At 43.6% G+C, this 18,631-nt stretch overlaps 1 protein-coding gene across 1 annotated transcript; it reads left to right on the top strand.

Annotated features, from left to right (window-relative positions):
* The first annotated feature begins 4,382 nt into the window (after window positions 1-4,382).
* On the top strand, window positions 4,383-9,833 carry LOC109889057 (cytochrome b-c1 complex subunit 6, mitochondrial-like). The gene is made up of 4 exons (XM_020480214.2): window positions 4,383-4,535; window positions 4,796-4,831; window positions 5,080-5,241; window positions 9,629-9,833. Exons 1-4 carry the CDS (start codon window positions 4,491-4,493, stop codon window positions 9,659-9,661), a joined length of 276 nt encoding a protein of 91 aa, XP_020335803.1. The 5' UTR covers window positions 4,383-4,490; the 3' UTR covers window positions 9,662-9,833.
* Window positions 9,834-18,631: the final 8,798 nt, after the last annotated feature.

Here is an 18,631-nt window from a genome sequence, read left to right as displayed (position 1 = left end):
CATTCAGGGCTTAATCAGTATTAGCTAATTACTGTACTTCATTGTGTGAACATAATGCTATAGACTGCAGTTTCTTATGCAGTTTGTGAACTATATCCCTTTATTCTTCATGGTATACTGACAAAATATTTTTTAAATGAATTAGCGTTACATGATTTACACTTCGAACACACCGACAGCGTCATTGTCACACCCTGATCTGTTTCACCTGTCTTTGTGATTGTCTCCACCCACCTCCAGGTGTCACCTGTTTTCCTTATTAGTCCCTGGGTACTTATTCCTGTGTCCTGTTTGTCTGTTGCCAGTTCGTCTTGTCAAATCAATCAGTGTGGTTTTCTGTGCTCCTGGGTTTTTTTCTTCCTTATTTCTGTTTTTGCTAGTCCTCCCAGTTTTGACCCTTGACTCTGAACCAGCCTGCCTGACCATACTGCCTGCTCTGACCTCGAGCCTGCCTGCCATTCTGTACCTCCTGGATGACCTAGTTTATGATCTTTTGCCTGTCCACGACCATTCTCTTGCCTGCCCCTTGGATTATAATAAATATCAAGAGACTCGAACCGTCTGCCTCCCATGTCTGCATCTGGGTCTCGCTCTGTGCCCTTATAAGTCATCGCATTTTGGTACATCAGAATTACATTCATTTCCAATTAAATGCCTTGCAGCATTGCGTTGTAGAGGCAGTTGCAGTGCGTTAGGTGTGGTGCATAACTCTTTGAACACGCTGCTCAAAATAGGATGCAGCATCATCTGGATATGTATGCAACAAAAGTTCAACATTCACCTTCTGCTCCCTCCTCTATGCATACAGTTTGACACATATGTTCAAAAAAATCCACTGTATGCACCACACCGAATGCACTGCAACTGCCTCTGCAACGCAATGCTGCAAGGCAAATGCAGTGTTTCAGAATGTAATTCTGGTGTACCGAAATGCAACGACGCTGTTGGTGTGATTGACGCATAAGTTGGATTTATCAAATGTATGAGTCAAACTGTATGTGTAGACGGCTTGACGGAAATGGTAAGAGAAGGTGAATGTTGAACTTTTGTTGCATACATATCCAGATGATGCTGCATCCTATCAATGAGGAGATGGCACGAATAAGATACCGGGGAGATGGCACGTGGGTACCTGCTTCTATAAACCAATGAGTAGATGGGAGGGGCAGGACTTGTAGCGCGATCTGCGTCAGAAATAGAAGTCAAATCATCAAATCATCAAGGAACCCACCAGGTACAACCCTAAATCTGCAAACAAGGGCACCCTCATAGACGATATCCTGAACAACTGGCCCTCCAAATACACCTCCGCTGTCTTCAATCAGGATCTCAGCGATCACTGCCTCATTGCCTGTATCTGTTACGGGCCAGCAGTCAAACGACCACCCTAATCACTGTCAAACGCTCCCTAAAACACTTCTGTGAGCAGGCCTTTCTAATCGACCTGGCCCGGGTATCCTGGAAGGATATTGACCTCATCCCGTCAGTTGAGGATGCCTGGTCATTCTTTAAAAGTAATTTCCTCACCATCTTAGATAAGCATGCTCCATTCAAAAAATGCAGAACTAAGAACAGATATAGCCCTTGGTTCACTTCAGACCTGACTGCCCTCGACCAGAACAAAAACATCCTGTGGCGGACTGCAATAGCATCGAATAGTCCCCGCGATATGCAACTGTTCAGGGAAGTCAGGAACCAATACACGCAGTCAGGCAGGAAAGCAAAGGCCAACACTAATTCCCTCAAAATTTGGGACACTCTAAAGTCCATGGAGAATAAGAGCACCTCCTCCCAGCTGCCCACTACACTGAAACATTGTCACCACCGATAAATCTACGATTAAGGATCATTTCTATAAGCCTTTTTCAATGGCTGGCCATGCTTTCCACCTGGCTACCCCTACCCCAGCCAACATCTCTGCACACCCTGCAGCAACTTGCCCAAGCCCCCCCCCCCACCCCCCCCACCCCCCACCCCCCGCTTCTCCTTCACCCAAATCCAGACAGCTGAAGTTCTGAAAGAGCTGCAAAATCTGGATCAGCTGGGCTCGACAATCTGGACCCTCTCTTCCTAAAATTATCTGCCGAAATTGTTGCAACCCCTATTACTAGCCTATTCAACCACTCTTTCGTTTTGTCTGAGATTCCCAAAGATTAGAAAGCTGCCGCGATCATCCCCCTCTTCAAAGGGGGAGACACTCTAGACCCAAACTGCTACAGACCTATATCTATCCTACCCTGCCTTTCTAAGGTCTTCGAAAGCCAAGTTAACAAACAGATCACCGACCATTTCAAATCCCACTGTACCTTCTCCACTATGCAATCTGGTTTCTGAGCTGGTCATGGGTGCACCTCAGTTACGCTCAAGGTCCTAAACGATATCATAACCGCCATCGATAAAAGATAGTACTGTGCAGCCGTCTTCATCGAACTGGCCAAGGCATTCGACTCTGTCAATCACAGCATTCTTATCGCCAGACTCAAAAGCCTTGGTTTCTCAAATGACTGCCTCGCCTGGTTCACCAACTACTTCTCAGATAGAGTTCAGTGTGTCAAATCGGAAGGCCTGTTGTCTGGACCTCTGGTAGTCTATGGGGGTGCCACAGAGATCTTTTCTTGGGCCGACTCTTTCCTCTATACATCAATGATGTCGCCCTTGATGCTGGTGATTCTCTGATCCACCTCTACGCAGACGACACCATTCTGTTTCTATCTGGCCCTTCTTTGGACACTGTGTTAACAAACCTTCAAACGAGCATCAATGCCATACAACACTCCTTCCGTGACCTCCAAATGCTTTTAAATGCAAGTAAACCTAAATGCATGCTCTTCAACCGATTGTTGCCCGCACCCGCCCACCCGACTAGCATCATTACTCTGGACGGTTCTGACTTAGAATATATGGACAACTACAAATACCTCGGTGTCTGGTTAGACTGTAAACTCTCCCTCCAGACTCACATTAACTTCTTAGGCCTGAGATCCCGTTAACGGGATCGATATGACAACAGCTATTATCTCCAATACAAAGCCTCCTTCACTCATGCTGCCAAAAATACCCTTGTAAAACTGACTATCCTACCGATTCTGGACTTCGGCGATATCATTTACAAAATAGCCTCCAACACTCTACTCAGCAAACTGGATGTAGTCCATCACAGTGCCATCCGTTTTGTCACCAAAGCCCCATATACTACCCACCACTGCGACCTGTATGCTCTCATTGGCTGGCCCTCAATACATATTCGTCGCCAAACCCACTGGCTCCAGCTCATCTATAAGTCTCAGCTCACTGGTCAACATAGCAACACCCACCCGTAGCACGCGCTCCAGCAGGTATATTTCACTGGCCAACACTTGCTTTGGCCGCCTTTCCTTCCAGTTTTCTGCTGCCAATGACTGGAACAAACTGCAAAAATCACTGAATCTGGAGTCTTATATCTCCCTCTCTAACTTTAAGCATCAGCTGTCAGAGCAGCTTACTGACCACTGTACCAGTACACAGCCAATCTGTAAATAGCACACACAACTACCTCATCCCCATATTGTTATTTATCCTCTTGCTCTTTTGCACCCCGGTATCTCTACTTGCACATCATTATCTGCACATCTATCACTCCAGTGTTTATGCTAAATTGTATTTTTTTCGCCTCTATGGCCTATTTATTGCCTTACCTCCCTACTCTTCTACATTTGCACAAACTGTACATAGATTTTTCTATTGTGTTATTGACTGTACGTTTGTTTATGTGTAACTCTGTGTTGTTTTTGTCGCACTGCTTTGCTTTATCTTGGCCAGGTCGCAGTTGTAAATGAGAACTTGTTCTCGACTGGCCTACCTGGTTAAATAAAGGTGAACTAAAAACAATATTGTTGCTCTGATCCTTACATTATTTGAATATGGACACTAGAAGGGCCAATCAAATTTAGATTTTTTTTCTTGGACTTTGCCCTTGGAGATCTCACTCTGTTCTTAAACAATTTTTGGGGTGTTTCATTTAGAATTTTGGGGGGGAATTTCGAATTTGGGAAATAGGTCTAGATGTGAAATGGCTGTCCTGTACGTGACTGAGTCCCTTTAAAAGGTATGTAACTACTCCGTTGCACAATGCAGCAGTAGCGTACAGTGACTCAACTAGATGCCATTACTAAACATAGAATAAGTAACGGGTCGTCACCAGTTACCATAGCCACAAAGTTATAAACCTCGCCCATTTCTACAATTTATCTTCTTAAAATGTTATCTTAAACCTAGCCCTAATTGTAACCCACTGATAACCTTATGCCTAACCTTAAATTAAGATCAAAAAGGAATAACAAAAATATGTCTACGATATAACCAATTTCGACTTTGTGGCTGTGGTAACTAGTGGACACCGGAAGTAATGTGACGACACGATAACATCCGGTGAGTGACCTGGACTGGTCCGTCCTCCAACATCTAATTCATCATCTAACAGTGGGTCATACCAGGTCAAGAGCATAAACGTCATGGTTTTCGAGGAGAAAATGATCCTGAACGGGGAACCTGAAGATGTAAGACGTGAACTCACCATGTTGTATTCAATATCTCGTTAAATAATGAACGGGCTCATTTGTTAAAGGCCAAATTTGAGAGAGCCAAAGTGTCTAGCAGATTCGTTAGCATACTCGCTAGCTAGTTAGCCAATAATCTGCTAGGTTGCTTTCGATCAACCAGTGGTAATAAATAGTACGCGCTAGCTAGCTTAGTATATTGCCCAGTGTGTAACATCGGTGTAATGTTTCGAGTGGTTTAAAATGTGTTTTTCTTTCAGGAGGAGGAGGAAGAGGAGGAGGAGGAAGATATGGTGGTATGAATCGATTTGGTTTGATGCAGCATAATTTGCCCACCTTGCATTTGTTCTAAAACCCACATCATATGTTCTAACATAGCTAACTGGAGGGAATTAATAGCCTGGTCCCAGATCTGTTTGAGCTATAGCCAAGTCTATGCTCGTTTGTTATGCCAGACATGTTGGCTATAGCACAAACAGATCTGAGACCAGGCTAGGGGAATAGATGGTTTGTGTACTTATTGACCTTGGTTTATCTGTTCCAGGACCCCCTTGAGGTGGTGCGGGACAAGTGTGCGCAGGCAGAGCACTGCGTCCACGCCAGGGCGAAACTGGAGGACTGTGAATCCAGGGTTGGCTCCAAGTCCGAAACCAGAGAGGACTGCACCGAGGAGCTTTTCGACTTCCTCCATGCGCGGGACCACTGTGTATGTGAGATCTACCCATACACTTTCACCAACAGTGAAGAAGGGGGTGCAAGGGAATACATACAAGCAGGCATGAGAGTGCATGTGACTCCATTGATAATGCCTGCAGGTCTTGGTAGAGCCTACTCAAATCAAATGTTATTTGTCATATGCTTCGTAAACAACGGGTGCAGACGAACAGTGAAATGCTTACTTACGGGCCTTTCCCAACAATGCAGAGAAAATTATCGAAAAAGCACAAGGAATAAATACACAATGAGTAACGATAACCTGGCTATATACACAGGCTACCAGTACCGAGTTTATGTGCAGGGGTACGAGCTAATTGAGGTAGATATGCACAGTTGAAGTCGGAAGTTTACGTACACCTTAGCCAATTACATTTAAAATCATTTTTTTTCACAATTCCTGACATATAATCCTAGTAAAAAATCCCTGTTTTAGGTCAGTTAGGATCACCACTTTATTTTAAGAATGTGAAATGTCAGAATAATAGTGATTTATTTCAGGTTTTATTTATTTTCATCACATTCCCAGTGGGTCAGAAGTTTACATACACTCAATTAGTATTTGTTAGCATTGCCTTTAAATTGTTCAACTTGGGTCAAACGGTTCCGGGAGCCTTCCACAAGCTTCCCACAATAAGTTGGGTGGATTCTGGCCCATTCCTCCTGACAGAGCTGGTGTAACTGAGTCAGACTTGTAGGCCTCATTGCTTGCACACGCTTTTTCAGTTCTGCCCACAAATAGTCTATAGGATTGAGGTCAGGGCTTTGTGATGACCACTCCAATACCTTGACTTTGTCCTTAAGCAATTGTTCCAAAACTTTGGAAGTATACTTGGTCATTGTCCATTTGGAAGACCCATTTGCAACTAAGATTTAACTTCCTGACTGATGTCTTGAGATGCTGCATCAATATATCCACATAATTTTCCTACCTCATGATGCCATCTATTTTGTGAAGTGTACCAGTCCCTCCTGCAGCAACGCACCCCCACAACATGATGCTGCTACCCCTGTGCGTCATGGTTCGGATAGTGTTCTTCGGTTTGTAAGCCTCCCCCTTTTTCCTCCAAACATAATGGTCATTATGGCCAAACAGTTCTATTTTTGTTTCATCAGACCAGAGGGCATTTCTCCAAAAAGTACGATCTTTGTCCCCATGTGAAGTTGTAAACTGTAGTCTGGCGTTTTTATGGTGGTTTTGGAGCAGTGGCTTCTTCCTTGCTGAGTGGCCTTTCAGGTTATGTCAATATAGGACTGGTTTTTACTGTGGATATAGATACTTTTGTACCAGTTTCCTCCAGCATCTTCACAAGGTCCTTTGCTGTTGTTCTGGGATTAAGATGCACTTTTCGCACCAAAGTACGTTCATCTGTAGGAGACAGAACGCGTCTCCTTCCTGAGCGTTATGACGGCCCATGGTGGTAGGATTGTCCCATGGTGTTTATACTTGCGTACTATTGTTTGTACAGATGAACGTGGTACCTTCAGGCGTTTGGAAATTGCTCCCAAGGATGAACCAGACTTGTGGAGGTCTAGAAATATTTTTCTGAGGTCTTAGCTGATTTCTTTTGATTTTCCCATGATGTCAAGCAAAGAGGCACTGAGTTTGAAGGTAGGCCTTGAAATACATCCACAGGTACACCTCCAATTGACTCAAATGATGTCAATTAGCCTATCAGAAGCTTCTAAAGCCATGACATAATTTTCAGAAATTTTCCAAGCTGTTTAAAGGCACAGTCAACTTAGTGTATGTGAACTTCTGACCCACTGGAATTGTGATACAGTGAACAATAAGTGAAATAATCTGTCTGTAAACAATTGTTGGAAAAATTACTTGTGTCATGAGGAAAGTAGATGTCCTAACCGACTTGCCAAAACTATTGTTTGTTAACAAGACATTTGGGGAGTGGTTGAAAAACTAGTTTTAATGACTCCAGCCTAAGTGTATGTACACTTCTTACTTCAACTATACATATAGGTAGGGGTAAAGTGACTAGGAAACAGGATAGATAATAGGTAGCAGCGGCAGCGTATGTGATGAGTCAAGAGTTACTGCAAAAGAGGGTCAATGCAGATAGTCCGGGTAGCTATATGGTTAACTATTTAGTAGTCTTATGGCTTGAGAGTAGAAGATGTTCAGGGTCCTGTTGGTTCCACACTTGGTGCACCGGTACCGCTTGCCGTGCAGTAGCAGAGGGAACAGTCTGATGTATTGTTTTATTTATTTATAGGGGACAATGCACATTAATCAACATCAATATTACAATAATGCAACAGCCATGTAAATGTGCTGGGGATAGCCAAAAGATAATTTGCATTTGTAGTCCCTGGGCAGTTAAGGACAATTACACAGCCACAATACAAAAACTCACTAAAACAATACAAAATACCAATACATTACATCCAATAATATATCATTCTAACGACAACAACAACACTATCATCAACTGTAGTCTTGCATATGAACCACAGATAACTCGTGTACAGGTTTGGATAGATTTTAGCCATGTTTTCAATTCAAATTTAAAAGTACAATAATCAGTGATTTGGGTGGCTGGAGTCCTTGACCATTTTTAGGGCCTTCATCTGACACCGCTTAGAGGTCCTGGAAGGCAGGGAGCTCGGCCACTGTGAGGTACTGGGACGTACGCAGTACCCTCTGTAGCGCCTTGTGGTTGGATGCCAAGCAGTAGCCGTACCAATCGGTGATGCAGCCAGTCAAGTTGCTTTCAATGGTGCAGCTGTAGAACTTTGAGGATCTGAGGGCACATGACAAATCTTTTCAGCCTCCTGAGGGGGAAGAGGCGTTGTCATGTCTTCTTCATGACTGTGTTGGTGTGTGTGAACCATGTTAATTCATTAGTGATGTGGACACTGAGGAACTTGGAAGTTCTCGACCCTCTCCATTTTAGCCCGTCGATGTGGATGGAGGCGTGCTTGGCCATCCATTTCATGTAGTCCATGATCAGCCACTTTGTCTTGCTGATGTCGAGGGAGAGGCTGTTGTCCTGGCAACACACCTGCCTCGTCACTGACCTCCTCCCTGTAGTCTGTCTCATCGTCGTTGGTGATCAGGTCTATCACTGAAGTGTCTTCAGCAAACTTAATGACGGTGTTGGAGTCGTGCAGTTATGAGTGAACGGAGTACAGGAGGGGACTGAGCACGCACCCCTGAGGCGACCCCGTGTTGAGGATCCCATGTTGTCGTTGCCTACCCTTACCCCCTGGGGGTGGCCCGTCAGGAAGTCCAGGATCCATTTGCAGAGGGAGGTGTTTAGTCCCAGGATCCTTAGCTTATTGATGAGCTTTGAGGGCACTATGGTGTTGAACGCTGAGCTGTAGTCAATGAATAGCATTCTCACATAGGTGTTCCTTTTGTCCAGGTGAGAGAGGGTAGTGTGGAGTGCAATAGAGATTGCATCATCTGTGGATCTGTTGGGGCAGTATGTGAATTGGAGTGGGTCCAGGGTGTCTGGGATGATGGTGTCGATGTGAGCCATGACCAGCCTTTCAATGCATTACATGGCTACAGATGTGAGTACTACGAGGTGAAAGTCATTTAGACAGGCTACCTTGGCGTTCCTGTGCACGGGGACTATGGTGGTCTGCTTGAAACACAGAGATATTACAGACTGGTACTGTATGTAGGCTGGAGGTAGATCTCTCTGTCTGCCAATAATGAACATGACACTGAGGCTGGCTGTCAGACTGACAGGAGAGTGATATCAGTGGGTTCATCTCAATAGTATATAGTGGTTTCCTCTCCTTGTCTCCTCTCCTTCATCTGTACTGTTCTGAAAACAGTTGACAGAACTGTGGTTGAAACCATACTGGGTGTTTGCATTCACCTGTCCAGTTCCTTCACGTCAGTGCAGATGATGGAGAGAAAGCGACTTAAGACTATTGAGATGTGTAGTAGTATACTCCCTATATCTCTAGGGAAAATAATAGCCTAGTATTACTGTCAGCATTGGGCTAATCATCCAGGTGTACCACCACAACTGATGCATGGGTAAATTAGATGACTCAACATTTGAACTTCTACAAGCAAGATTATATCCAGGAGTCAGTGGATTTACTCTATCGCATGCTCCTCCTTCATTAAGTTCCTCATGATTGGAGATGTTAGAATTTGAGAACAGTACTTGAATAGCAGGATGGAGGAGAAGGCTGTGGAGAAACGGGGACATATAGGTGGACCGAACCTCATTTGGTGATAAGTCTGGGTGCTTACTATCGTCAGACAGGAGGAATGAATAGAAAATACTCCCAACTTTGGATGGGATGACTAGCTACTTTAGGAGACAAGTGTCACTCACTTTGCATACATTTGTACAAGACAGTTTGCAATAACTTGTCCTTTAATTTCTGTCCTACAGGTGGCTCACAAAGTCTTCCATTCTGTCAAGTAAAGTCCCTCCAGCTCCCTTCACTACTGGCAGAAGTTCCTTGTCAGATATAGACAACCTCCATTTAACTTAAGTGACAAGTACCTGGTTTTAAAGGATTCCTCTGAGTCTAAGTTGTAACCTCATACACACTGTGTATTTGTTCATGTGAATAAATTATAAATTAAGTGTTGAATCAGTGTTTGTTTTCTGTGTTTGGATTTAATATATTGGATGATGCGTCTAATCTTGTCTATCAGCTGGCGGTATAGCTATTGAGACGGAATGATGCATCAATTTGACAAGTGCAGCATACATTAATTTGGTCTAAACTGGATAATTGCAAAGCATTACAATTGTTTTATGTTTAGCTTAAATGCAATTTCACATAATGAAAACCTATTGTATTGCATGCCTTCATGCAATCACCAGTCCCTGATAAGATACAATCATACTATATGGCACAAGAGTAGCCTATAATGTGCCATGAAATACAGTGCCTTGCGAAAGTATTCGGCCCCCTTGAACTTTGCGACCTTTTGCCACATTTCAGGCTTTTTTTGTGAAGAATCAACAACAAGTGGGACACAATCTTGAAGTGGAACGACATTTATGGGATATTTCAAACTTTTTAAACAAATCAGAAACTGAAAAATTGGGCGTGCAAAATTATTCAGCCCCCTTAAGTTAATACTTTGTAGCTCCACCTTTTGCTGCGATTACAGCTGTAAGTCGCTTGGGGTATGTCTATCAGTTTTGCACATCGAGAGACTGACATTTTTTCCCATTCCTCCTTGCAAAACAGCTCGAGCTCAGTGAGGTTGGATGGAGAGCATTTGTGAACAGCAGTTTTCAGTTCTTTCCACAGATTCTCGATTGGATTCAGGTCTGGACTTTGACTTGGCCATTCTAACACCTGGATATGTTTATTTTTGAACCATTCCATTGTAGATTTTGCTTTATGTTTTGGATCATTGTCTTGTTGGAAGACAAATCTCCGTCCCAGTCTCAGGTCTTTTGCAGACTCCATCAGGTTTTCTTCCAGAATGGTCCTGTATTTGGCTCCATCCATCTTCCCATCAATTTTAACCATCTTCCCTGTCCCTGCTGAAGAAAAGCAGGCCTAAACCATGATGCTGCCACCACCATGTTTGACAGTGGGGATGGTGTGGTCAGGGTGATGAGCTGTGTTGCTTTTACGCCAAACATAGCGTTTTGCATTGTTGCCAAAAAGCTTTCTTCTTGCCACTCTTCCATAAAGGCCAGATTTGTGCAATATACGACTGATTGTTGTCCTATGGACAGTCTCCCACCTCAGCTGTAGATCTCTGCAGTTCATCCAGAGTGATCATGGGCCTCTTGGCTGCATCTCTGATCAGTCTTCTCCTTGTATGAGCTGAAAGTTTAGAGGGACGGCCAGGTCTTGGTAGATTTGCAGTGGTCTGATACTCCTTCCATTTCAATATTATCGCTTGCACAGTGCTGCTTGGGAAATCTTTTTGTATCCAAATCCGGCTTTAAACTTCTTCACAACAGTATCTCGGACCTGCCTGGTGTGTTCCTTGTTCTTCATGATGCTCTCTGCACTTTTAACGGACCTCTGAGACTATCACAGTGCAGGTGCATTTATACAGAGACTTGATTACACACAGGTGGATTGTATTTATCATCATTAGTCATTTAGGTCAACATTGGATCATTCAGAGATCCTCACTGAACTTCTGGAGTGAGTTTGCTGCACTGAAAGTAAAGGGGCTGAATAATTTTGCACGCCCAATTGTTCAGTTCTTGATTTGTTAAAAAAGTTTGAAATATCCAATAAATGTCGTTCCACTTCATGATTGTGTCCCACTTGTTGTTGATTCTTCACAAAAAAATACAGTTTTATATCTTTATGTTTGAAGCCTGAAATGTGGCAAAAGGTCGCAAAGTTCAAGGGGGCCGAATACTTTCGCAAGGCACTGTATGTATCACAGGTTCCCCATCCGAAGGTTCCCCAAGAATCTACTGATCGCTACTTCATTGCAGAGAAGACCGTGGCGTGGCGTTTGGCCAGAGCAATGAGACTGGGTAGCCAGGCAATCATCCGAAGGCAAACTGGATCATAGAATTCGGAATTAGTATACTAACTTAATAGGATCTATGAAATGGACCATCAACTGCGTCCTCTACCGTACACAGGCAAAACTAGGCTTCCTCTGCTAGTTAGCTACTTCCTTATTTTGTCTCCTGGGCTCCCGCAATTCGGGGCGTTCCTGCCCTCTTTATACTTCTAAAGGTCAATTTCTAAAATAGGACTCCGGTTCACATGCGGGAGCGCTCAAGTACATTACAGTAAACCCCACAGAATAAGAGGCGGGGGCGCAACAGCAGCTTGCTAGTTAGGACAACAGTAGATAGACACGTCCTTCGCCCCCGCAGTTCTGTTAACGATGTCAGTTGTTTGACAGGCGTTTAGGACTCTGGGTAACAACTTGCGAGTTGGAAAACTACGACTCCTGTACACAGCAAGCAGGATAGGTAACGTTAGCTAACACACCGGTGAACCTCGCCCCCGCTTATCGGGCACTGTTTCCCGAAGTTATGTTATTAACGACGGCGAGGACAGGTGTACAGCAAGCGGGAGCGAAGGACATTTTGCTAGCTAGTTAGGACCCCAGTACACAGCAGACGAGATAGGTAGCTAGCTAACGAATCGAGGTGAAGTTGGTTTTATATTCGCACATTCGCCAAAAGCCATTTAAAAATGTAAAAATCAATAACTCATTCACCGTTTGGCACAGAATCATTAAGCTAGTTATGATTTGTTCTACAATGTCAACCATACTATTAGGACCTTTGTTTTGAGTAGAAATTCCAGTTTTGACTTGATAGAAATACATAAAATCTATAAAATGCCATTTAAAGCGGTAAAAATCAATAACTAACGTTAATTCACTGTTTGTCACAGAAACATCAAACGATGTATGATTTATTCTATACATGTCTATCATAAATTTTCAAGTTTTGATTTGATAGAAATACATCATCTCAAATATTGCATTTAAAGATGAAAAAAGTGAAAATATGCATTTATTTGCAAAACTTTAAAGATATGTTAATTTCAAGTTAAATTTGTTATATATGAAGTTAGACAATGTTTACAATCTTAAATTGTATGTCAACTCAATGTTAGCATTTTATTGCAACAGTTCCACATTTTAAAGTAGTTACAAGGCACACCAGTCATTTATTTATATGTCTCTAATTTAACAGCAAAAAAGCCCCTTTCAATAATTTTCTATTTTGGCTTTGTTGAAGTTCTTCTTTGTCATCCCAAGACAAACTGAATGGTGCCATCTCTGGCACACGGAGCATTCTATCTGCAGTATTAAAAACATAAAACAGGGTTATGTTTATTTACATGTAAATTACAGTTCTGGAATACCCTAATTCTGTTACATGCTTTTGCAATGAGGAACATTTTCAACTTAAATAGGATTTTTATTCAATTGCAAAATTGAATTTAAATTACATGCATTTGACCACAACCCTGACAGAAGCACATAACTGAGGTGTTAATCATCGTTGAGTATTCAGGCAATATAAATCATAGGGTAATAGAGTCATACATTTGCAAAAAAATGTGTTGATAAAAAAAAGGTATCAAACATTACAATAATGTCAGTCTTTGAATAAAAATTCCACAAAAACAAACACAGATGGTCATAATTTTTCTGTGGATGATGCAAAGCACACATTGAGCAGTCAAGCTTCGCATTGAAGACTGGAAAAAAAGAGGACCACATTTGTTGTGCATTGTTGACACATTTAAAGATGTTTTCTGGAACCCATAGTTATAAACGGTTGTGCTTCAAAGACACAATCTGTCCACCACCGTTGCATAATACAGCAAAGGGTTCTCCAGAGCGAGGCGTTTTTTTGGTCCTAAAACAAAAAAGAACATGTCAAGCTTTTTCAAGATTAAACGCTCAACAAGATTAAACGCTCAACAAGATTAAACGCTCAACAAGATTAAACGCTCACCAATTGCAACCTTGGAATTGTATTTTAGTGCTAAACAGTGTGCATTTTCATGAGATTATATTTGCTTCCAATCTGAATATGGTTAGTTGCCAGTCAAATGGTTCCTTGCCTTGAACTGAAATTGGAAGGCTGGTCTACATTGCCAAGACTGCAATATCAAAGTAGGGAGTTCATTGTTCAAGAGAGTCATTCTGCAATTGGCAATGTATGGAATACAAATGGACACATCCAGCTGATCAATGTTTAAAATAAGTAAAAACATTTTTTGACCCACTTTTTCTTCCGTCCCATTTGTTCATGTCCAAATTCTCCGCTAGAAGCATGTGTTTCAGACATAAGGAAGTGGATGGCTGCAAACTTTCTACTTTTAAACTCGGACAAAACAGAGATGCTTGTTCTAGGTCCCAAGAAACAAAGAGAGCTTCTGTTGAATCTGACAATCAATCTTAATGGTTGTACAGTCGTCTCAAATAAAACTGTGAAGGACCTCGGCGATACTCTGGACCCTGATCTCTCTTTTGAAGAACATATCAAGACTGTTTCAAGGACAGCTTTTTTCCATCTACGTAACATTGCAAAAATCAGAAACTTTCTGTCCAAAAATGATGCAGAAAAATTAATCCATGCTTTTGTCACTTCTAGGTTAGACTACTGCAATGCTCTACTTTCCGGCTAACTGGATAAAGCACTAAATAAACTTCAGTTAGTGCTAAATACGGCTGCTAGAATCTTGACTAGAACCACAAAATTTGATCATATTACTCCCTACACTGGCTTCCTGTCAAGGCAAGGGCTGATTTCAAGGTTTTACTGCTAACCTACAAAGCATTATATGGGCTTGCTCCTACCTATCTCTCTGATTTGGTCCTGCCGTACATACGTACACGTACGCTACGGTCACAAGACGCAGGCCTCACAATTGTCCCTAGAATTTCTAAGCAAACAGCTGAAGGCAGGGCTTTCTCCTATAGAGCTCCATTTTTATGGAATGGTCTGCCTACCCATGTGAGAGACGCAAACTCGGTCTCAACCTTTAAGTCTTTACTGAAGACTCATCTCTTCAGTGGGTCATATGATTGAGTGTAGTCTGGCCCAGGAGTGTGAAGGTGAATGGAAAGGCTCTGGAGCAACGAACCGCCCTTGCTGTCTCTGCCTGGCCGGTTCCCCTCTTTCCACTGGGATTCTCTGCCTCTAACCCTATTACAGGGGCTGAGTCACTGGCTTACTAGGGCTCTTGCATACCGTCCCTAGGAGGGGTGCGTCACTTGAGTGGGTTGAGTCACTGATGTGATCTTCCTGTCTGGGTTGGCGCCCCCCCTTGGGTTGTGCCGTGGCGGAGATCTTTACTCGGACTTGTCTCAGGATGGTAAGTTGGAGGTTGAAGATATCCCTCTAGTGGTGTGGGGGCTGTGCTTTGGCAAAGTGGGTGGGGTTATATCCTTCCTGTTTGGCCCTGTCTGGGGGTGTCATCGGATGGGGCCACAGTGTCTCCTGACCCCTCCTGTCTCAGCCTCCAGTATTTATGCTGCAGTAGTTTATGTGCCGGGGGGCTAGGGTCAGTTTGTTATATCTGGAGTACTTCTCCTGTCCTATCCGGTGTCCTGTGTGAATTTAAGTATGCTCTCTCTAATTCTCTCTTTCTTTCTCTCTCTCTCGGAGGACCTGAGCCCTAGGACCATACCTCAGGACTACTTGACATGATGACTCCTTGCTGTCCCCAGTCCACCTGGCCGTGCTGCTGCTCCAGTTTCAACTGTTCTGCGTGTGATTATTATTATTTGACCATGCTGGTCATTTATGAACATTTGAACATCTTGGCCATGTTCTGTTATAATCTCCACCCGGCACAGACAGAAGAGGACTGGCCACCCCACATAGCTTGGTTCCTCTCTAGGTTTTGGCCTTTCTAGGGAGTTTTTCCTAGCCACCGTGCTTCTACACCTGCATTGCTTGCTGTTTGGGGTTTTAGGCTGGGTTTCTGTACAGCACTTTGAGATATCAGCTGATATACGAAGGGCTATATAAATACATTTGATTTGATTTGCTATGGTGACCAGTGAGCTGAGATAAGGTAGGGCTTTACCTAGCAGAGACTTGTAGATGACCTGGAGCCAGTGGGTTTGGCGAGGGCCAGCCAACGAGAGAGTACAGGTCGCAGTATTGGGTAGTATATGGAGCTTTGGTGACAAAATGGATGGCACTGTGATGGACTGCTTCCAATTTGTTGAGTAGAGTGTTGGAGGCTATTTTTTAAATGACATCGCCGAAGTCGAGGATCGGTAGGATGGTCAGTTTTACGAGGGTATGTTTGGCAGCATGAGTGAAGGATGCTTTGTTGCGAAATAGGAAGCCGATTCTAGATTTAATTTTGGATTGGAGATGCTTAATGTGAGTCTGGAAGGAGAGTTTACAGTCTAGCCAGACCCCTAGGTATTTGTAGTTGTCCACATATTCTAAGTCAGAACTGTCCAGAATAGTGATGCTGGATGGGCGGGCAGCGATCGGTTGAAGAGCATGCATTTAGTTTTACTTGCATTTAAGAGCAGTTGGAGACCACGGAAGGAGAGTTGTATGGCATTGATGCTCGTCTGGAGGTTAGTTAACACAGTGTCCAAAGAAGGGCCAGAAGTATACAGAATGGTGTCGTCTGCATAGACGTGGATCAGAGAATCACCAGCAGCAAGAGCGACATCATTGATGTATACAGAGAAGAGAGTTGGCCCGAGAAATTAACCCTATGGCACCCCCATAGAGACTGCCAGAGGCCCGGACAACAGGCCCTCCGATCTGACACACTGAACTCTATCAGAGAAGTAGTTGGTGAACCAGTCGAGGCAGTCATTTGAGAAACCAAGGCTGTTGAGTCTGTCGATAAGAATGTGGTGATTGACAGAGTCGAAAGCCTTGGCCAGGTCGATGGCGCTTATGATACCATTTAGGATATTGAGTGTGGCTGTGGTGCACCCATAACCAGCTCGGAAACCAGATTGCATAGCAGAGAAGGTACGGTGCGATTCGAAATGGTCGGTAATCTGTTTGTTAACTTGGCTTTCGAAGACCTTAGAAAGGCAGGGTAGGATAGATATAGGTCTGTAGCAGTTTGGGTCTAGAGTGTCTCCCCCTTTGAAGAGGGGGATGATCGCGGCAGCTTTCCAATCTTTGGGAATCTCAGACGATACGAAAGAGAGGTTGAACAGGCTAGTAATAGGGGTTGCAACAATTTCGGCAGATAATTTTAGGAAGAGAGGGTCCAGATTGTCTAGCCTGGCTGATTTGTAGGGGTCCACATTTTGCAGCTCTTTTAGAACATCAGCTATCTGGATTTGGGTGAAGGAGAAATGGAGGAGGCTTGGGCGAGTTGCTGTGGGGGGTGCAGGGCAGTTGACCGGGGTAGGGATAGCCAGGTGGAAAGAATGGCCAGCCGTAGAAAAATGCTAATTGAAATTCTCAATTATAGTGGATTTATTGGTGGTGACAGTGTTTCCTAGCCTCAGTGCAGTGGGCTGCTGGGAGGATGTGCTCTTATTCTCCATGGACTTTACAGTGTCCTAGAACGTTTTTGAGTTTGTACTACAGGATGCAAATTTCTGTTTGAGAAAGCTAGCCTTAGCTTTCCTAACTGCCTGTGCATATTGGTTCCTAACTTCCCTGAAAATGTGCATATCACAAGGGCTATTCGATGCTAATGCAGTATGCCACAGGCTGTTTTTGTGCTGGTCAAGGGCAGTCAGGTCTGGAGTGAACCAAGGGCTTATATCTGTTCCTGGTTCAATTTTTTTTGAATGGGGCATGCTTATTTAAGATGGTGAGGAAGGCACTTTTAAAGAATAACCAGGCATCCTCTACTGACGGGATGAGGTCAATATCCTTCCAGGATACCCAGGCCAGGTCGATTAGAAAGGCCTGCTCGCTGAAGTGTTTTAGGGAGCATTTGACAGTGATGAGGGGTGGTCGTTTGACCGCAGACCCATTACGGATGCAGGCAATAAGGCAGTGATCGCTGAGATCTTGGTTGAAAACAGCAGAGGTGTATTTTGAGGTCAAGTTGGTTAGGATGATATCTATGAGGGTGCCCGTGTTTACGGATTTGGCATTGTACCTGGTAGGTTCATTGATCATTTGTGTGAGATTGAGGGCATCAAGCTTAGATTGTAGGATGGCTGGGGTGTTAAGCAAGTCCCAGTTCAGGTTACCTAGCAGCACGAGCTCTGAAGATAGATGGGGGGCAATCAATTCACATATGGTGTCCAGGGCACAGCTGGGGTCAGAGGGTGGTCTATAGCAAGCGTCAACGGTGAGAGACTTGTTTCTGGAAAGGTGGATTTTTAGAAGTAGAAGCTCGAATTGTTTGGGTACAGACCTGGATAGTAAGACAGAACTCTGCAGGCTATTTCTGCAGTAGATTGCAACTCTGCCTCCTTTTGCAGTTCTATCTTGTCGGAAAATGTTATAGTTAGGAATGGAAATTTCAGGGTTTTTGGTGGTCTTCCTAAGCCAGGATTCAGACACGGCTAGGACATCCGGGTTGGCGGAGTGTTCTAAAGCAGTGAATAAAACAAACTTAGGGAGGAGGCTTCTAATGTTAACATGCATGAAACCAAGGCTTTTATGGTTACAGAAGTCAACAAATGAGAGCACCTGGGGAATAGGAGTGGAGCGAGGCACTGTAGGGAAATGCCACGACCAAGGCTCGAGAAGTTACATACGTATCAAGGTTTCCAAAAGAAAAATACATTTGAACCTCTACAGGATCGGTAGGTCCTCCACGAGACGGTTGAGCTAACATAGGCTAATGCGATTAGCATGAGGTTGTAAGTAACAAGAACATTTCCCAGGACATAGACATATCCGATATTGGCAGAAAGCTTAAATTCTTGTTAATCTAACTGCACTGTCCAATTTACAGTAGCTATTACAGTGATATAATACCATGCTATTGTTTGAGGAGAGTGCAGTTATATTTAGGCA

Source organism: Oncorhynchus kisutch, linkage group LG4 (genome assembly GCF_002021735.2).
Source record: "Oncorhynchus kisutch isolate 150728-3 linkage group LG4, Okis_V2, whole genome shotgun sequence".
Lineage (NCBI taxonomy): Eukaryota > Metazoa > Chordata > Actinopteri > Salmoniformes > Salmonidae > Oncorhynchus > Oncorhynchus kisutch.
Note: the sequence above shows the minus strand (reverse complement) of the source record. Positions and strands in the feature narration are given on the sequence as shown.

Coding starts and splice junctions, on each gene's coding strand:
- LOC109889057 (XM_020480214.2), top strand. CDS start 4,491: ATGGTTTTCGAGGAGAAAATGATCCTGAACGGGGAACCTGAAGAT. Junction 4,536..4,795: donor TGAACGGGGAACCTGAAGAT/GTAAGACGTGAA, acceptor TTTTTCTTTCAG/GAGGAGGAGGAAGAGGAGGA. Junction 4,832..5,079: donor AGGAGGAGGAAGATATGGTG/GTATGAATCGAT, acceptor TATCTGTTCCAG/GACCCCCTTGAGGTGGTGCG.